The following is a 15618-nucleotide window of genomic DNA, read 5'->3' on the forward strand; positions in this document are numbered from 1 at the left end:
GACAAGCTGGAATCTGCAACTGTGAATCTGGAGGATGATTAGATTGTGTACCGTAAGCAGATAAAAACATGATGATATAAATTTTACGCTTCTAGTGTTGGCATCGCAAATACCTCTAAGCTTTATGCACCGTGACACTCATGTATTTATTTTGGCGCAAACCAAGTAGCTTCCCGAAGGTAAGAAGATCCCGTGAAGAGCCTGCCTGTGCTTGAGCGTGATATTGGAGCAATTAAAGTCCCCGACCCCCAAAAAAAAAAACAAAAAAAATAAAAAAAAAATAAAAAATTAAAATAAAAAAAAATTAAGGTCAATTTCGTTACTGTCTCGAGACTCTGTTGTTGTTTCGACGCCGAGCGAGCTGAGTAAGGAAGAGAAGATATGTTACATGCATTGCCACAGAGACTTTACATACTAATTGCTGTTGCCTACAATAAAAGTATCAGAGGAAGCAGAGATTACAACATGAACATGAACAGGATTCAAGGTGGAAAGAATGGGGGAGTGGCCCAGCCATCATCCGGATCTCGCTTGTCCAACGGAAAGCGTCGACCTGTAAAGACAGTACTATATCATCCCTTCTCCTCAAAAATAGCAAGAAAGATGAAAGCCTGGAAAGAAGCAAAGAGAGAAACTAAAGTTGCAATGACTAATTGGTTCACATCATATCCCCAAGTAAGCTTTGTACACCATTTCCAGAAAATGCCAAGTGCCCTAGGTCAAACTGCGACGCTTCCGCCATACCATATACCTTTTCCATGTAACCAAGATATACGTCTAATCACTGTTTCCCACTTGCACTACATCATCGTACAAATCAACGACAAATCCCATTAACTCACATTTTGTGTATCTCGCTCCCTCCTCATGTCAACCCTTGGACAAACAGCACAGAACCTGTAATCAAGGAGGCCCCTGACTCCTCGTTTTTCTTTGCGTCATCCCCACGGGCTTCAGTATCTTTCTTGCCGCCTTATCAACCTTGGCTGCCGCCGTCTTCTTGGGTCTCCCCGGGGCCCTCTTCACTGGTGATGCTGCACCATCAGCGCCGACGCCATTACCATTCGCCTGCTCGGTCTTGGCCTTCTTCGCATCATGTTTCTCCGCCTCGTTGTCATCATAGTCCTCCTCGAAATCGTCCGCCTTTCTCTTTTTACTAGCAGCAAGGGCAGGGGAAGGAGCAGCCTTGGCGTCTTCCTTGGCTTGTGCGGTTTCCGAGGGAATGGTCTTGGTCTCCTTATCGCCCTCGATATCCTTTTTTGCTGCTCCAGCTACTCCGTTCGTGCCGTTCTCTCCCGATGGCGCAGCAGCTTCATCGGGGTTGGTCACCGCAGCCTCCTTTGCTTCGTCGACTTTCTTCTCGGTCTTGTCTTCGGTTGACTCCTTCTTGGCAGCCTTGTCTGGGTCCGGAGCCTTCATCCCCATAGACGGGCCCGTCCCGGGGCCCTCACAGTCATCATCGCCCGAGATGTACTCTTCTACCAACGACTCCGGCACGCCGTCCATGGGAGGCACGGCATCATCGCGAGGGTTGTCGTGGTATTTTTCGGGAGACGGGTCGAAGATGGTGTGCGTCGGGGCGGAGGGAGTGGCGGACTCGAGGCCATGGAACTCGGAGCCAGCAGCGGTGGGCTGTAGAGCCATCTTTTGGGAGACGACCTCGTCTACGGTGGGGAAGCTTTTGGGTTTCTCGGCATCCTTCTTGTCGTCGGGATGAGCGTCGGTAGCGGGCTTGAGATTGTCGGTTGCCGCAGAAGGCTTACTTTCGGCGGTGGTGGTGGCGGCTTCCTTTTCCATTGGGACGGGGGCGGCGGCTGAGGCGGAGCCGGTGTCGTCTGGCTTGGTGGTGGCGGTGGTGGAGGGAACGGTGGGTTGCTGCTCAACTGTGTGATGAACGCCAAGAGGAAGAGGCGAGTTGTCAGTTTGAATGTAGCTTTGTGTTTAGGGGCAATTCCGGGGGTTTGATTGATAATCAGCTTCGGAAGGGCACTGGTAAATCGAATGCTGATGTTGATGTTGGATAGGTGGTTATTGTCAAGGGCGATGGTGGTGGTGAAGGCGATGATATCGCGCGGGCGAATCAGAAGAGGAGCGCACAAGGGTTCGCCAATGCGCTCCGTGTAACGAGTAAGATGGCGCGCAACCGTATAGATCCGTCTTTTTAATCAAGAACTCGAAGCACCAGTTTAAAGCCTGAATCCAATTGTTTTTATGCAGAATATTGGGCTCGTGTCGCGAGGGTATCTCCAACTCACCTTCGTTGACTTGGGCGGACATTGTGATGGTTGAAAGGCGGCGATGACGTAGTTCGGGAGGATACCGCGTAGACAGTAACAGTGGGTGCGCTGTGCAATTTGAGTGGTAGAGGGAAGGCTTGGGCGGGTCTAGAATCTGGGGAAATGCGCAGGGGTGCGTGCGACGTTGAGATGTTATGATAACAAATGGTGATAGTGTAGTCGATGATGAACAGTAGGCAAAAACGATGGATGATTGCAAGGTTGGAGATGAGTGTCTTGAAAGTCCAAGATGGAATTCAGTTGCAGGAGCAAGGTGAAGACAGTTCGTGGTGCCGTGGTCAGGAACAGCAAGATGGACCAGGACCGCGGTGGCTTCCACGGTTCCCGTTGTGGGCTGCTGATGTGCACTGATCAACTGCGAGATCCCCCATTCGTTCATCCAAGGCGGTTGCTGTTCCCTCGACGAATCAGAGGGTGGAAGGCGCGCTCCGGCGCACGGACCAGCTCTCGTAGTATTTAGTTAGGAGTCGCGGTTACAAACCGTTAACTAGCACGTTAGACCAATCACAACCTTTGTTTCTACCCCAAAAGAACCGTGAGTAGCGGTGCATAACGCATTGCAAGGGCCAGAATAGCCGGAACAATACGAGGCCCGAGAGCTTGTTGCTAGGTACCTACCTATTCAAAGTCCACATGCTTTTGCCTGCCTAGTTGGGCTGGGTTGTGGAGCATTGATCACCACCACAAACCTTACCTACTGGAGAACTGAACCCCTCCCCAGTTACGCAATGGGAAAATGCACCAGTGACTACTAGCACTTATCCGTTTACCACTACTATCTACCTCTACACTACACATCCAACGGCTTCGTGACGGCTTCATCTTCCAAGCGACAGTTGGGGAATACACGATATTCCTGCACATCTGATAAACCTATAACCGCGGTTGCCGATTGTATAAGTACACTAGGTAATGTGATCAATGTTTGGATCAGACATCAGAAAAGCAAAGCATCCCCACAAAAACTGAGCCTCATCACCCAGGGCCAAGTTGAAGCACTTACATATACTGTGGTTGGGAGCAAAAGTTTAACCCCCATGTCAGGTATCTTGCACGGACCACTACAGAGAAAGCTTCGTGAGCACTGTGTGTTCATCGACATGACATGGGGGTTAAACTTACCCATCTCACCATAGTAGAAAAGGCTACAAGCCTTGGATGTTTCAAACTTGAAACCGGACCATACTAGCTTCCCGACCACCACCATCAATAACTCAAAGTTGAGTGTCCGTCTTCCATCCACTATATGTGACTCATCACACGGGTCTCAGAGCACTAATTCAGAATTCCTTATGTTGTCTGTGATGTCGTCTTGCTCGTTCTTCTGTCGGTGTTTACTCCACAAGGTACACGTGTACATGTAAAGTTCGAGAGTTGCCCCCGGCCGCCTATTAACCTTACCCCAACCCCGCGATTCCACCTGCCAACCAAATAGTTTCCATCCCATTGCGGCAGCCAAGCACAAGACCAAGATGGGCCAAGTCGGGCCAAGATAGGCGCCAAGAGAGATTGCCGTCATCTTGATCGCCACGTGAAGCATTGCGTGGATGAGATCCTTCCGACAACACCAAGGGTCCTATCAAAAGGGGGCTGTGTACATCCTTGGTCGGTGCTGGGCGTTCTCGGCCATCACATTCCATCGAATACAGTTCCACCATGCGGCGCGGCTACCGTCGACTACAGGCACGGAAACCCCACTCTTGCGTGATATGTAGTCCAAGTAAACAAACAACCTCATGCTCTGTCCGGCCTTCCAGAACGTCAAGTCTGTCACACCGTCCAAGTCGACGCCAAGCCTGGGTGCCAAGGCCCATTGCTTCTGAGAATATCTATGCCAATGCTCGGCCGCAATATGTTGGTCCTATCACAGCCGGTTGCGGGAGAGGCTTCTCTTTGTCGAGTGCCCGCACCTTTGGGAACTTCGAGACCATATCATCCGAAGTTGAGCTCATCACGATCGCCACTCCCAACAGGGTCTTATCAAGCCCAGCCCTGAAGCTCACTGGAGGAACTGCTCTGCCGCGCCCAAACCCTTCTTGGCCGGCTAGGATAAACCTCTTGGTGTTTGCTTGGCTGTCGTTATGCCCAGACATATTGCTGCGAGGGTTGACGGGTGGGTGGTTGAAGATGTTGGAGAAACTGGACCCAGCTTGACGGCACTGGGGAAAACCGATGGAGCCGCGTATGTACTTAAGAAAGTCATGTGCCCAACTTTTCGAAAACACTTGTTGATGTACCCCAAATCTCAACTTCCTGCCGCTCGGGAACAGGAACAGAAGAACCAACAATCCCAGTCCATAACTCTGCATTTCAGCAGACTGGTGCTCAGACCTCCAAGTTCCTGCAAAGACTCCTCGTCCTCCCAACGAGGCAACACATCTGTGAGCCGTCTCAGCTCAGACTGTAAACATTGATTTGTTGCGTTACCATCTCAACGACCTTGGCGACGACCCAGAGTACTGTTCCAAACACCATCAACCCCCATGCCATAATGGCAGAACCCCAATACCCCAAACATCCCTTCCTTCTCTCTGTACCAGAGGTTGAGAAGGCCCTCGACACACACATCGACAATGGTCTCTCAACGAACCAGGTGCCGAAGCTGCAGGAGCAGTATGGCGAGAACGAGTTGGACGTAGGCAACACCATTGCCTGGTATACCATCTTCATCAGACAGCTATGCAATGCCATGGTTTTGGTTCGTACCCCATTCCCCAAGCATTTCATGACGGGAGAGCTCAATGCTGACATCTGAACGTGATTGCTAGGTCTTGATTTTTGCCATGGCCCTGAGTTTTGGTGTCAAGGATTGGGTCGAAGCTGGCGTTCTCGCGGCTGTCATCATCCTCAATGTCGGAATCGGATTCTGGCAAGAATACCGCGCCGAAAAGAAGATGGACGCCCTTCGCGCCCTCTCCTCCCCCAGTGCTAGCGTACTCCGTGATGGCAAGACTTCTGTGATTCCAAAGTAAGTTGCCAAAATATCCGCCGAAAGAAGAACCGAACGGCCCGCTGACCTATAACCGTACCACAGCGCTCAGGTAGTTCCCGGTGATATCATCCTTCTCAAGATGGGCGACACCGTTCCTGCCGATCTCCGCATCTTCGAGGCCATGAACCTGACCTGTGATGAGTCCTCGTTGACAGGTGAAGCCGAACCTGTCGAGAAGATCACGACCAATGACATTGTGGTTCCGGGCACCGAGAAGCCAGCACTCTCCGAAGGCGATCTTGGCATCGGTGATCGTATCAACATTGCGTACGCTACCACCATTGTTCGCAAGGGCCGTGGTCGCGGAATCGTTATTGCAACTGGCATGAAGACCGAAGTTGGTAAGATTGCTGCTTCCACCAACAAGAAGCAACGCAAGGCAGGTAGGTCGATGAGCACCAAGCATGGCCACCTCCAGCCGGTCAAGGGCGCTGGCTTGCGTACGTGGGATTTCATCGGCAAATTCCTCGGTTTGACCGAAGGCACGCCGCTCCAGATCAAGCTGTCCAAGCTTGCGTATATCCTGTTCTTCTGCGCCATCTTCCTGGCCATCATCGTCTTTGCCGTCAACAAGTTCAACATCCCCACGGAGGTTATCCTGTACGCCATTTCAACTGGTATTGCCATCATCCCGGAGTCCCTGGTTGCTGTCCTGACCATGACCATGGTCGTGGCCACCGCTGTCATGAGAAAAGCCAATGTGGTGGTTCGAGATCTCTCTGCTCTCGAGGCCCTCGGAGGCGTGACCAACATTTGCTCCGACAAAACGGGCACGCTAACACAGGGAGCCATGATCGTCAAAAAGGCATGGCTTCCCCCGTCCAGCGTTTATACCGTCCGCGATTCCACCAACCCCAACAACCCAACCGAGGGCAAGGTAACTTTCTCTCCGGATGACACCAAGGTGAAGAAGGAGGAAAAGGAACGTGACTACGACCAGGAGAGAACTACCCAGGCCATCAAGTTTGATGTACCGGAAGGTGAGAAGGAAAAGCCGATGCAGCCCAAGGCATCGGAGATGGATGCCGAGGTCACTCCCGACCTCAGGTTGTTCCTTCATGCGACCGCGCTCTGCAACCTTGCCACGGTCCGGTATGACGAAGAGGCTGAGGGCTGGAAGACAACCGGAGAACCCACAGAAATTGCCATTCAAGTTTTCGCCCACCGGTTTGACCATGGAAAGAAGTCCATCGAGGGCAAGGGCTGGAAGCAGGTTGCCGAGTTCCCCTTCGACAGCAGCATCAAGCGCATGTCAGTCGTCTACAACGCGCCCAAGGACAACGAGCTCGGGTATTCTCCCGAGAACAGCATCGTATTCACCAAGGGTGCCGTTGAGCGTGTCCTGGATCTGTGCTCCCACATTGGAACCGGCGACGCCCAGCAGCCCATGTCCGAAGAGGTTAGGGATCGCATTCTGGACCAGATGACTGACTTTGCCTCCCAAGGCCAACGTGTCCTTGCCGTGGCGTACAAGCCGTGGGATGGAGAGTACTCTGCTCCGGATGAAGCCCACAAAGGCGATGATTCCGTCCGTGCTCAAGTTGAGGACAACCTGGTACTGCTTGGTCTGGTCGGCATCTACGACCCGCCCCGCCGTGAGACGACTGGTTCCATCAGCACGTGCGCCGAAGCTGGCATCAAGGTTCACATGCTCACGGGAGACCACCCGGAAACGGCCAAAGCCATCGCTAGGGAAATCGGCATCATTCCTCGCAACCTTGGCGTGCTGCCGGCGGGCGTGGCTGAGAGTGCCGTCATGAAAGCCACTGATTTCGACAAGCTGTCAGACGAAGAGATCGACAATTTACAAGAGCTTCCCCTGGTTATTGCTCGTTGCGCCCCTGAAACCAAGACGAAAATGATCGAGGCCTTGAGACGGAGGGGAGCCTTCATGGCCATGACGGGTGACGGTGTTAACGATGCGCCATCGCTCAGCAGAGCGGACGTTGGTATTGCCATGGGATCTGGTTCGGATGTTGCCAAGTCTGCCGCCAAAATCGTGCTGACTGATGACAAGTTCAACAGTATCGTTGCTGCTATCCAGGAGGGTCGCCGCATGTTTGAGAACATCCAAAAGTTTATCCTCCACTTGTTGAGCAGCAACGTCGGCGAAGTCATCTTGCTCATTGCTGGTCTCGGGTTCCGCGACCAGGACGGATTCTCCGTCTTCCCCATCTCGCCTCTCGCCATTCTGTGGATCAACATGGTTACCTCCTCCTTCCCGGCCTTCGGCTTGAGCAAAGAGCCCGCCTCTCGGGAAGTGATGAGGAAGCCCCCGCACGACCGCAAGAGGGGTGTGTTCTCGAACCAGATCTTGTGGGACATGATCGTGTACGGCATTCTTATGGGGACCTGCACGCTCATGACCTTTATCATCGTCGTCTACGGCAAGTACGGCGGAGATCTGGGCAAGGACTGTAACCGCGGGTACAACGACACGTGCATCCCGGTGTTCCGGGCCCGAGCCGCCGTGTTCGCCCTGCTGACCTGGCTGATCCTGCTCAGCGCCTGGGAGTTCAAGAGCATCCGCCGAAGCATGTTCCGCCTCGACCCGGACAACCACAAAAAGTTTGCCGTGTTCCACGACCTCTGGTCCAACAAGTTTTTGTTCTGGGCCGTCCTGATCGGCCTCGTTAGTGTTTTCCCCACCGTTTACATCCCCGGCCTGAACAGGAACGTGTTCAAGCACACCAACATCAGCTGGGAGTGGGGCGTCATCATCGGCATGTCCATCGTGTATGTGGTTGGTATTGAGTGCTGGAAGGCCGTCAAGCGCCACACTGGCATCCTGGATGACCACAAGGTGCCCAAGAGCGCCTGGAGCCAGGGTGACGATGGCGGAAAGAGAGAGCGGACCATGAGTTTCTCACTTTCTAGGAGCTTCGGGAGGACCAAGAGCTTCTTGGCCAGGACCATGACGAGCTCGACGGCAGGAAACCCTGCTGCCGATGATCTACGGGTCTAAAGGGCGCATGTTGATGATGTCTCTTTTTAACCTTGTTGTGTTGATTTTGAGTTTTCTTTTGCTGTTGTCGTTGTGTTTGCGACAGATACCCGGCCTCGGCTCGACTTGCGAGCACCTGGCTAACCAGTGGATGCCTGACGTCGTGGTGGTTAGACATTGTTATGCTTTTTTTTTTCTTTTTTTTCTTTTAACAGTTCGATGTTGACGAAGATGAGCGAAGACAAAAATGAGGGGAGGATTAACGAGGGCCAAAAACGAGTGTATGAAATTTTGATGTGATTCAGCTTTGATACCACGACCTTCGGGGCCTTGTTGCTCTAAGTGTTGTTTTTCTGTATATAGCGAAGAGGTGGTGAAGTGAGGATACTTCATGCCGTGCTATGAAATTGAACGAGTCGTCCAAAAACATGGAGCTTCCGTCGTTGTGACCTTGAGATGACCGGTGGTGTGATGTGTACTTCTTCTATGCTCACCTTGTGCCTGCCTGGAGGTAATTGGTCCAATACAGAGTTCTATGTCTTTACTAGCCGAAGAGCGTGATGCTCCATGGGATTGATCAGATTGCCTAGTTCACGTCTCTTTCTTGGTGGTGTTTCTCCGCCAGTATAGAAAAAAAAGGGGGCCCGTTCAGACGTCGGGAGCTTATCGATAAGGAAATCGGCATCACTCCAGGGGTAGAGGTACCTTGGTAGATTTCAGTGCAGCCCTGGCCCTGGCAGGCATTAATTACAGGGCAGGCACCACGTAGCCTAGCGCTTTTCCAGCGTAACAGCGACCGGGTCCCCTGAGCCAGCCCGCGTAAAGGACACCTCGAACCTCCACTGACTGACTGCATGAACCGTACGCGAGCCATCTTCCATCATCGACGGTAGACACCTTCCTCCATTCCTTAGGGTTATCTCGACAATTCAATTCCATCCATTCCTTCGTCGACAGCCGCTCGTTTTCTACAACTTCGATAATCTCGTAATAATCAGTCACCATGGCTCCCACCAAGACCACCGGCAACGATGTGTACTCGGTCATCCTGCCGACCTTCAATGAACGCCAGAACCTCCCCATCATCACCTGGCTGCTCAACCGCACCTTTAGCGAGCAGTATGTCACTACCAGTCCAGTCTATTGCCTTACCTCATCCCAATTGGCGTTGGTAATATCCTTGGTTTCCAGGCACTGACTTGCTCTCAAAACCAGAAACATCGACTGGGAACTCGTAATTGTCGACGACGGCTCCCCCGACGGCACCCAAGATGTCGCCGCCCAGCTCGTCAAGCTCTACGCTCCCCACGTGCAACTGCAGACCCGCACAGGCAAGCTCGGACTCGGCACCGCCTACGTCCACGGCCTCCAGTTCGCCAAGGGCAACTACATCATTATCATGGACGCCGACTTCAGCCACCACCCCAAGTTCATCCCCCAGATGATCGCCAAGCAGAAGGCCGGCAACTACGACATTGTCACGGGCACCCGCTATGCCGGCGACGGTGGTGTTTACGGCTGGGACCTCAAGCGCAAGCTTACCTCCAAGGGCGCCAACATCTTTGCCGATACCGTGCTGCGCCCCGGCGTGAGCGACTTGACCGGTTCCTTCCGGTTGTACAAGAGGGACGTGCTGGAGAAGCTGTTCCAGAGCACGGACATCCGTGGTTTCACCATGCAGATGGCTCTGGCTGTTACGGCCAAGTCCCAAGGCTTCTCGATCGCTGAGGTGCCCATCTCCTTCGTCGACAGAGTGTATGGCGACAGCAAGCTCGGCGGCGAGGAGATTGTGGAATATGCCAAGGGCGTTCTGCAGCTTTGGTGGTCCACGTAAACCGGACGAGGAATACCACAAGAAGAACAAGAGGGTAACGGTCTTTCTTTCGAAATATATAAAAGCTAATGGTCGGGCTGGGCCGATGTACAAGTAAGGCTGGGATCTGGGTTGCATGGCGTTTTCGTTCTTGTTCCGCGTACATATCTTTCTGGATGGCTTCGCTAATTGACTGATGATTACGTTGAGTTTTTGGGCATGAATCATTCTGGATATCTTGCGCTCTACGCTACAACAACCCACAGCCTCAACCCGCTTAGCAATTCCTGCCGCCCGTCACACTGATAGTCTGTCCAGAAATGTACGAGCTCAGGGGCGAGGCAATGGCCAAGACAGCACTGGCAGCCTCAGTTGCTGAACCGGGCCTCCTGAGGGGAATATCTGCAAAGGGGACCGGTCCTCCAGCCTTCTGGGCATTCTGCTTCTGAGGAATACCCAAAGCAACCTTTTGACCATCAACCTCCACAAACGCACCAGCCTCCTTGTTGGCCGTCAACCGAGTCTCGATATGTCCAAAGGCAATGGTGTTCGCCCTGACACCGAAAGCCGGACCCCACTCCTTGGCTATCGTTTTGCTAAGGCCAACCACACCGGCCTTGGCCATGGCGTAGTTGAGCTGGCCAGCGTTGCCGTGCAGGCCCGAGGTGGAAGAGATGTTGATGATGTTGCGTGGCTCGCCGTCCTTGACGCGGAAGAAGGGAGCTGCTTCACGGATGAGCTTGAAGGGGGCAGTACCGTGGAGGGCGATGATGGTCTCCCACTGCTTATCGGTCATCTGTTTCTGTGTTAGCATCAACAGCACCTTTTTCCCGACCAGAGATATTGTACTACCTTGTGAATGACGGCATCCCATGTGAAACCAGCATTGTTCACGATTATGTGAATCTTGCCATTGCCGAACTCCGCAGCCATCTTCACCAGCTTCTTGATGTAGTCGTCCTTGAGAAGGTCACCGGGAACAGAGATGGCCTTGCCTCCGTTGGCATTGATCCTATCCACAGTAGCTTGGGCTTTGGCGGCGTCGATGTCAGAAACAACAACCTTGGCTCCTTCGTTGGCAAAGAGTCTGGCACACTCGGCGCCGATGCCCTGGGCGGCACCGGTGATGATGACTACTTGGCCGGCGAGAAGGCCTTGGGGGTAGTTGAGGTGGCTGGCGAGTTGCTTTATCCTGTCCGCCATGGTGAAGTGATGGTCGAGTATCCTACTATACTTGCCCGATGAGGTTGTGCTAGTGACAGGAACGCGTGAAAAAACTGAAGCTCTGGTGCGAGGACCACAGGATCACCATGAATATGTGTACTACTCCAACATCATCCAGGAAGGACAGAACCCAGCCGAGGTACATCTCCAGTCGACCATCCCAATCGGCTTCTTATTATCCCCTACTTACCTAATACCCCGCATATTGAACTGAAGGTTGCAAATGTCATCTCATCGACGCTTAACCCTTCCCGTCTTGTTGTTCGTTGTTGGATGGAAGAGGAAGGGACTGAGCATTGGTTTCAAATATTCTTCTTCAACTGTTTGCGGACTCAAGATGAAATACTGTTCAGATTCGAAACGAATTACCATCATCCACCAGATACTTCGCTTGTCTGAAGACGACAATACAATAGATAAATCAAACATGACCGGATCACGGCAGTTGTTGCCGTGGAAATGGTTTCCCAGAGGCCATCAGGGTGTCAAGGCACGACCCGGCACGCAACAGCACCCCTGCCACAGCGTGGGGAAGCCGCTGTGCTGCCCCGCAACCCACTGCGGGACATGCCTTCCAGCAGCGACTCCATCTGATTCCCTTGTGACAGTGACACAAGCGGAATTCGCGATAAACAATACTGGATTTAGCTCTCGACATCCAAAACCAACAAAACACCACAAGAAACATCGACAGAGATGCAGAGAAATAAGGCCGGAAGAACGTCCTCGGGGCATCAGTTCTCACGGCTTAAGCCCGCAGAGATCGATCCTCTGGCCGAATACGGCCTCCCCTCAAAGGGAGAGAAGAGGTGATGATACCTGCTCTACCCCATCTCTCGCTCTAGCTCACCTTGCTCTTACAATGCTGACATCATCAACCTCAAACCAAACAGACTTCTCAACCACAAGACCCAAGAAGCCTACTACTCCAAAATTGCCGAGCGCTATCTCGCCTTCTGCACCGACGCCGGCGACCGCGACTCTCTCCAAAAGCAGTTCTCCCGTCTAGCCATCGGCGAGACCACCAGCACTAACACGTCAACACCGCTTCTCCCAGCCGGCTCAACATCAACACCGCCATCCTCCTCCTCGTCCCACTCCCACGAAGCTTCCACACCCCAACTTCCCCCACCCTCCGACCTCTCCCAAATCCTCTCCGCCCTCCGCAAGCTCCGTGAAGCCCTCGTCGCCTCCTCACGCCTCGACGACTTCACCACACAAGTCTACCTTTTCGCCGTGCGCCTCGGCATTCTCTCCTCCTCCTTCGAAACCTACCTCCCTTCTCTTCTCTACCTCCTGCGCGTCATTCACCGCTCCCCCACGCACCCCTTGACGTCCGTCGAATACCACGAGGTTGTGTCCTATCTTGTGTTGGACACAGCCTGTCGCCGGGGGGACCTGGCCGAGGCATATGCGCTGAGGAATCGGTATAAATTGAGAGAACCCAAAGTGGATGCTACACTCAAAGCGCTGGTGACGGATGACTGGGTGAGTTGGAGACGGACCAAGAGAGCTGTGGATGGGTACAGAGTCAAGTTGATGGAGTTTGCGGAGCCGGGGATGAGAGGACATGTCCTGAAGGCGTTTGGGAGGGCGTATTTGAGTGTGGGGGTGGAGTATTTGGAGGAGACGATGGGGATGAAGTGGGAGGACATGGTGGAGCGGTTTGGGGTCGGGTGGGAGTTGAACAATGGACGGGTGGTGATTAGGAAGATTGGGGGGAAGACGCAGTGAGGTGGGAGGTAGTTTGGGTGGTAGTGGTGGTTGAAGTAATGGGAGGGTTGTGGCCAGGACACAAACGGGTGTGAAGTCGTGGGTGGTGAAAGCCCGAGGATGGGATAAGAAGTGGATCACGGCTCGGGAGAGGTTGCGAGTTGGCGAGCGTGCTTTCTTTATGGTGCGCTACATTTACTTGATACCCCTTTTTATTTGCTATTTCGTCTGAGGCTTCGTACAAGTCGAGGTGCAGGGCTGTTGGTTGTGCGACTGCACTGAGCTCCTGGTGTATTCTTGTTGCCAGTCACCATTGGTTTCTTCGTATCAGTTGCCGTCCTACGATCCTACGAAGACAAGCAGCTGATTTATCCGACAGCACCCGTGGGGAGGGGGCTGACTTTAAGCTTGCTCGCTCGATGAGTGAGGGGTCACACAAGCATTGTATAGCGGTACTTGATCGAAGTTGCCGTGGTATTAACATTTCATTATATCGTATCTTTTGCTTCATGCATATCAAAGGCCCGTCACTTCACCATGACCATTACATTATACAGTATTTCCAAAACCATAATCACCCCTTAAAGAAGGGCAACGGCAGCCACGAGGCCACCAATGGCACCAAGACCGGCAGCGGCAGTCTGTCTGGGGCCGGGGTTGCTGGTGTGAGTGCTGGTAGCCGCGCTGCTGGCAGCGCTCTCAATGCTGCTAACGGCCGAGGACACGGCGGCGCTGTTGGAACCAGTGACAGTAGTGGCAGCAGCGGTACCGGTACCAGTGGTGACTACGGCGGTAGCGGAAGCGCTGCCACCGGTGGTGGCGGTGGCAGCGACGGTCGCGCAGGTGGCCTTGGTAGGGAAGTTTGTGGCACCGTTGTTCTTGCAGAACTATTTCAAGGTGATGTTAGAAGCCTGATCTGACTTGCTTCGCGACGATCTGTATATGGAGGACGTCAAAAACTTACAGTGGAAGCGAAACCGGCGGCAGCATCAATATCGCTGGCCGAGCACTTCTCCAGAAGGCAGCATTGGATGTCCTTGATGAAGGTCTCGTCCGTGCAGATGCACTTGGGATCGCGACCGCAGTTACCGATGCCGTTGGTGAGGTAAGGGGTGGCACATTCGGTCTGTTTGTTTATGGGTTGTTAGTAATGTTCATTCCGTTCTTCAACGGACCAAGATCAAATGACTGGAGGCGAAGAAGGTGGAAATTGGTAAACTTACAGCGCAAGGTGGGAGGTTACCAAGGTCCTGGGCAGCAGCGAAGCTGGCGAAAGCGAGGGAGAAAAGGGCAGCGGTGAACTTCATATTTGCGGTGTTTGTGATGGTGTTTTGGTGGTTGGATTGGACGTTGTTATGAAAAGAGGAAACGGAGCTGGATGAATCACAAGAAGAGAGACAAGAAAGAAGAAGAAGCAGAATGTACAACACGATCGGGAATGGGCATTCTCGTCATATATGTCACTCTCTCTCCTCCAATTGGCGATGTCCATTGAAGAGACGCCAATCAACGCCCCTAGAGTGGTAGCGATGGCCGCGAACCCCTGGCAGCTCGCCTGGCCACTCGATCCAAGCCAGGATGGAGGAGGTACCTGACCATAGTGGTAGCACTAGTGGAAGCCAATGAGAAGCTTGAATTGAGCTAAGCAACGTGGTGAGAGATCAGGCAGCCGTTATGTTGGAACTTGTTCGTTTCCTTTTCAGAAAGGTTAAAATGTGTTTACTGTGGTATGTGTATTTACGCGCCCCTTAAACTCTGTACACTAGAACGAAGGACGTGAGCCGTGTTGCCTGGAAACCATAACTGTGTATATCCGACAGTGTTGTGATGGAAAACAGGAAAGCGAACCCACAATGACCACTGGAACTGCTGATCGGGCCCGGAGTTACTCCCTCGTACGTCTCACCTCGTAGGGATCTTACTCTTTGATAGGAGACCAGCTGGCATCCGATCTTCGGTATCTGAGCTTGGCTGTGTCTACTTGGCCGCAGGTTCCTCGAAGCCAAAAGGGTTGTCTCTACGCATAAACCTCGGCGCAGTTTGTTCCCCGTTCTTTTCAAACCTCGAGAATCGCAACTATCCGCAAAGGACTTCAAAAACTATCTGTTGAAAAGCTTACAAGCAACCATCAACATCACCACTACACTACTACCAGGGTGCCCACGTGCCGGGTTATGCCCTGTTCACCATCGGGGAAGATGATGGACACCAACTCCGCTGCACACAGCGCCAATAGAACGGTGGCGAGAGCCCACAACAGACCAAAGTCAAGCTTTCAGGGGCTGGTTCCGGGGTCGGTGCAGTCCCCAGATTCTTCGTCGCGGGTTGCTGATCATCTGAGGCTGAATCAAATATGTTGAGAAACCGCAGTCGGTCAAGATGGCGGTGGGTTGGTTCACTTGGCTGTCTAGCACTTTATGGGTATTGACAGGGCGAACACATAGCTGCCATAATGGGAGAAGAGCGGTATCTCGAAAAGTAAACCCAAAATCATGGCGTTGGGAACCATCACCAGATCCGGCACTCTCATGAGATTTTGGTGGCTGACATCGGCGATACTTTTCCCGCCAAGACACACAGACACTCGGTGATATTGGCCAGTAAGCTCCGAAGCAGGCGTGTGAAAAGCCCTGGA

The 15618-nt window shown here is 52.9% G+C and overlaps 6 protein-coding genes across 6 annotated transcripts; 3 read left to right on the plus strand and 3 right to left on the minus strand.

Annotated features, from left to right (window-relative positions):
- Positions 1 to 903: 903 nt before the first annotated feature.
- B0T23DRAFT_406745 (uncharacterized protein) lies at positions 904 to 2277 on the minus strand (the record flags this gene model as incomplete). The annotated part of the gene is made up of 2 exons (XM_062839133.1): positions 904 to 1883; positions 2256 to 2277. 2 exons carry the CDS (start codon positions 2275 to 2277, stop codon positions 904 to 906), a joined length of 1002 nt encoding a protein of 333 aa, XP_062689555.1.
- Positions 2278 to 4697: 2420 nt separating this feature from the next.
- Positions 4698 to 8334, plus strand: B0T23DRAFT_205982 (uncharacterized protein). Its single transcript, XM_062833466.1, has 3 exons — positions 4698 to 4995; positions 5066 to 5265; positions 5332 to 8334. Exons 1-3 carry the CDS (start codon positions 4789 to 4791, stop codon positions 8252 to 8254), a joined length of 3330 nt encoding a protein of 1109 aa, XP_062689556.1. The 5' UTR covers positions 4698 to 4788; the 3' UTR covers positions 8255 to 8334.
- Positions 8335 to 9037: 703 nt separating this feature from the next.
- On the plus strand, positions 9038 to 10567 carry B0T23DRAFT_205995 (dolichol-phosphate mannosyltransferase). Its single transcript, XM_062833467.1, has 2 exons — positions 9038 to 9352; positions 9449 to 10567. Exons 1-2 carry the CDS (start codon positions 9237 to 9239, stop codon positions 10065 to 10067), a joined length of 735 nt encoding a protein of 244 aa, XP_062689557.1. The 5' UTR covers positions 9038 to 9236; the 3' UTR covers positions 10068 to 10567.
- Positions 10324 to 11392, minus strand: B0T23DRAFT_446164 (uncharacterized protein; the record flags this gene model as incomplete). The annotated part of the gene is made up of 2 exons (XM_062840953.1): positions 10899 to 11392; positions 10324 to 10842 (listed from the first exon to the last, which is right to left on the minus strand). The coding sequence occupies exons 1-2, from the start codon at positions 11247 to 11249 to the stop codon at positions 10324 to 10326; spliced, it is 870 nt and encodes a 289-aa protein (XP_062689558.1). The 5' UTR covers positions 11250 to 11392.
- Positions 11393 to 11685: 293 nt separating this feature from the next.
- B0T23DRAFT_385893 (uncharacterized protein) lies at positions 11686 to 13441 on the plus strand. The gene is made up of 3 exons (XM_062837568.1): positions 11686 to 12079; positions 12164 to 13167; positions 13363 to 13441. Exons 1-2 carry the CDS (start codon positions 11967 to 11969, stop codon positions 13002 to 13004), a joined length of 954 nt encoding a protein of 317 aa, XP_062689559.1. The 5' UTR covers positions 11686 to 11966; the 3' UTR covers positions 13005 to 13167; positions 13363 to 13441.
- On the minus strand, positions 13442 to 14446 carry B0T23DRAFT_385894 (uncharacterized protein). Its single transcript, XM_062837569.1, has 3 exons — positions 14207 to 14446; positions 13948 to 14109; positions 13442 to 13870 (listed from the first exon to the last, which is right to left on the minus strand). Exons 1-3 carry the CDS (start codon positions 14288 to 14290, stop codon positions 13565 to 13567), a joined length of 552 nt encoding a protein of 183 aa, XP_062689560.1. The 5' UTR covers positions 14291 to 14446; the 3' UTR covers positions 13442 to 13564.
- Between the last annotated feature and the right edge of the window lie 1172 nt (positions 14447 to 15618).

Source organism: Neurospora hispaniola (genome assembly GCF_033458365.1).
Source record: "Neurospora hispaniola strain FGSC 10403 chromosome Unknown B0T23scaffold_7, whole genome shotgun sequence".
In the NCBI taxonomy this organism is placed as follows: Eukaryota; Fungi; Ascomycota; class Sordariomycetes; order Sordariales; family Sordariaceae; genus Neurospora; species Neurospora hispaniola.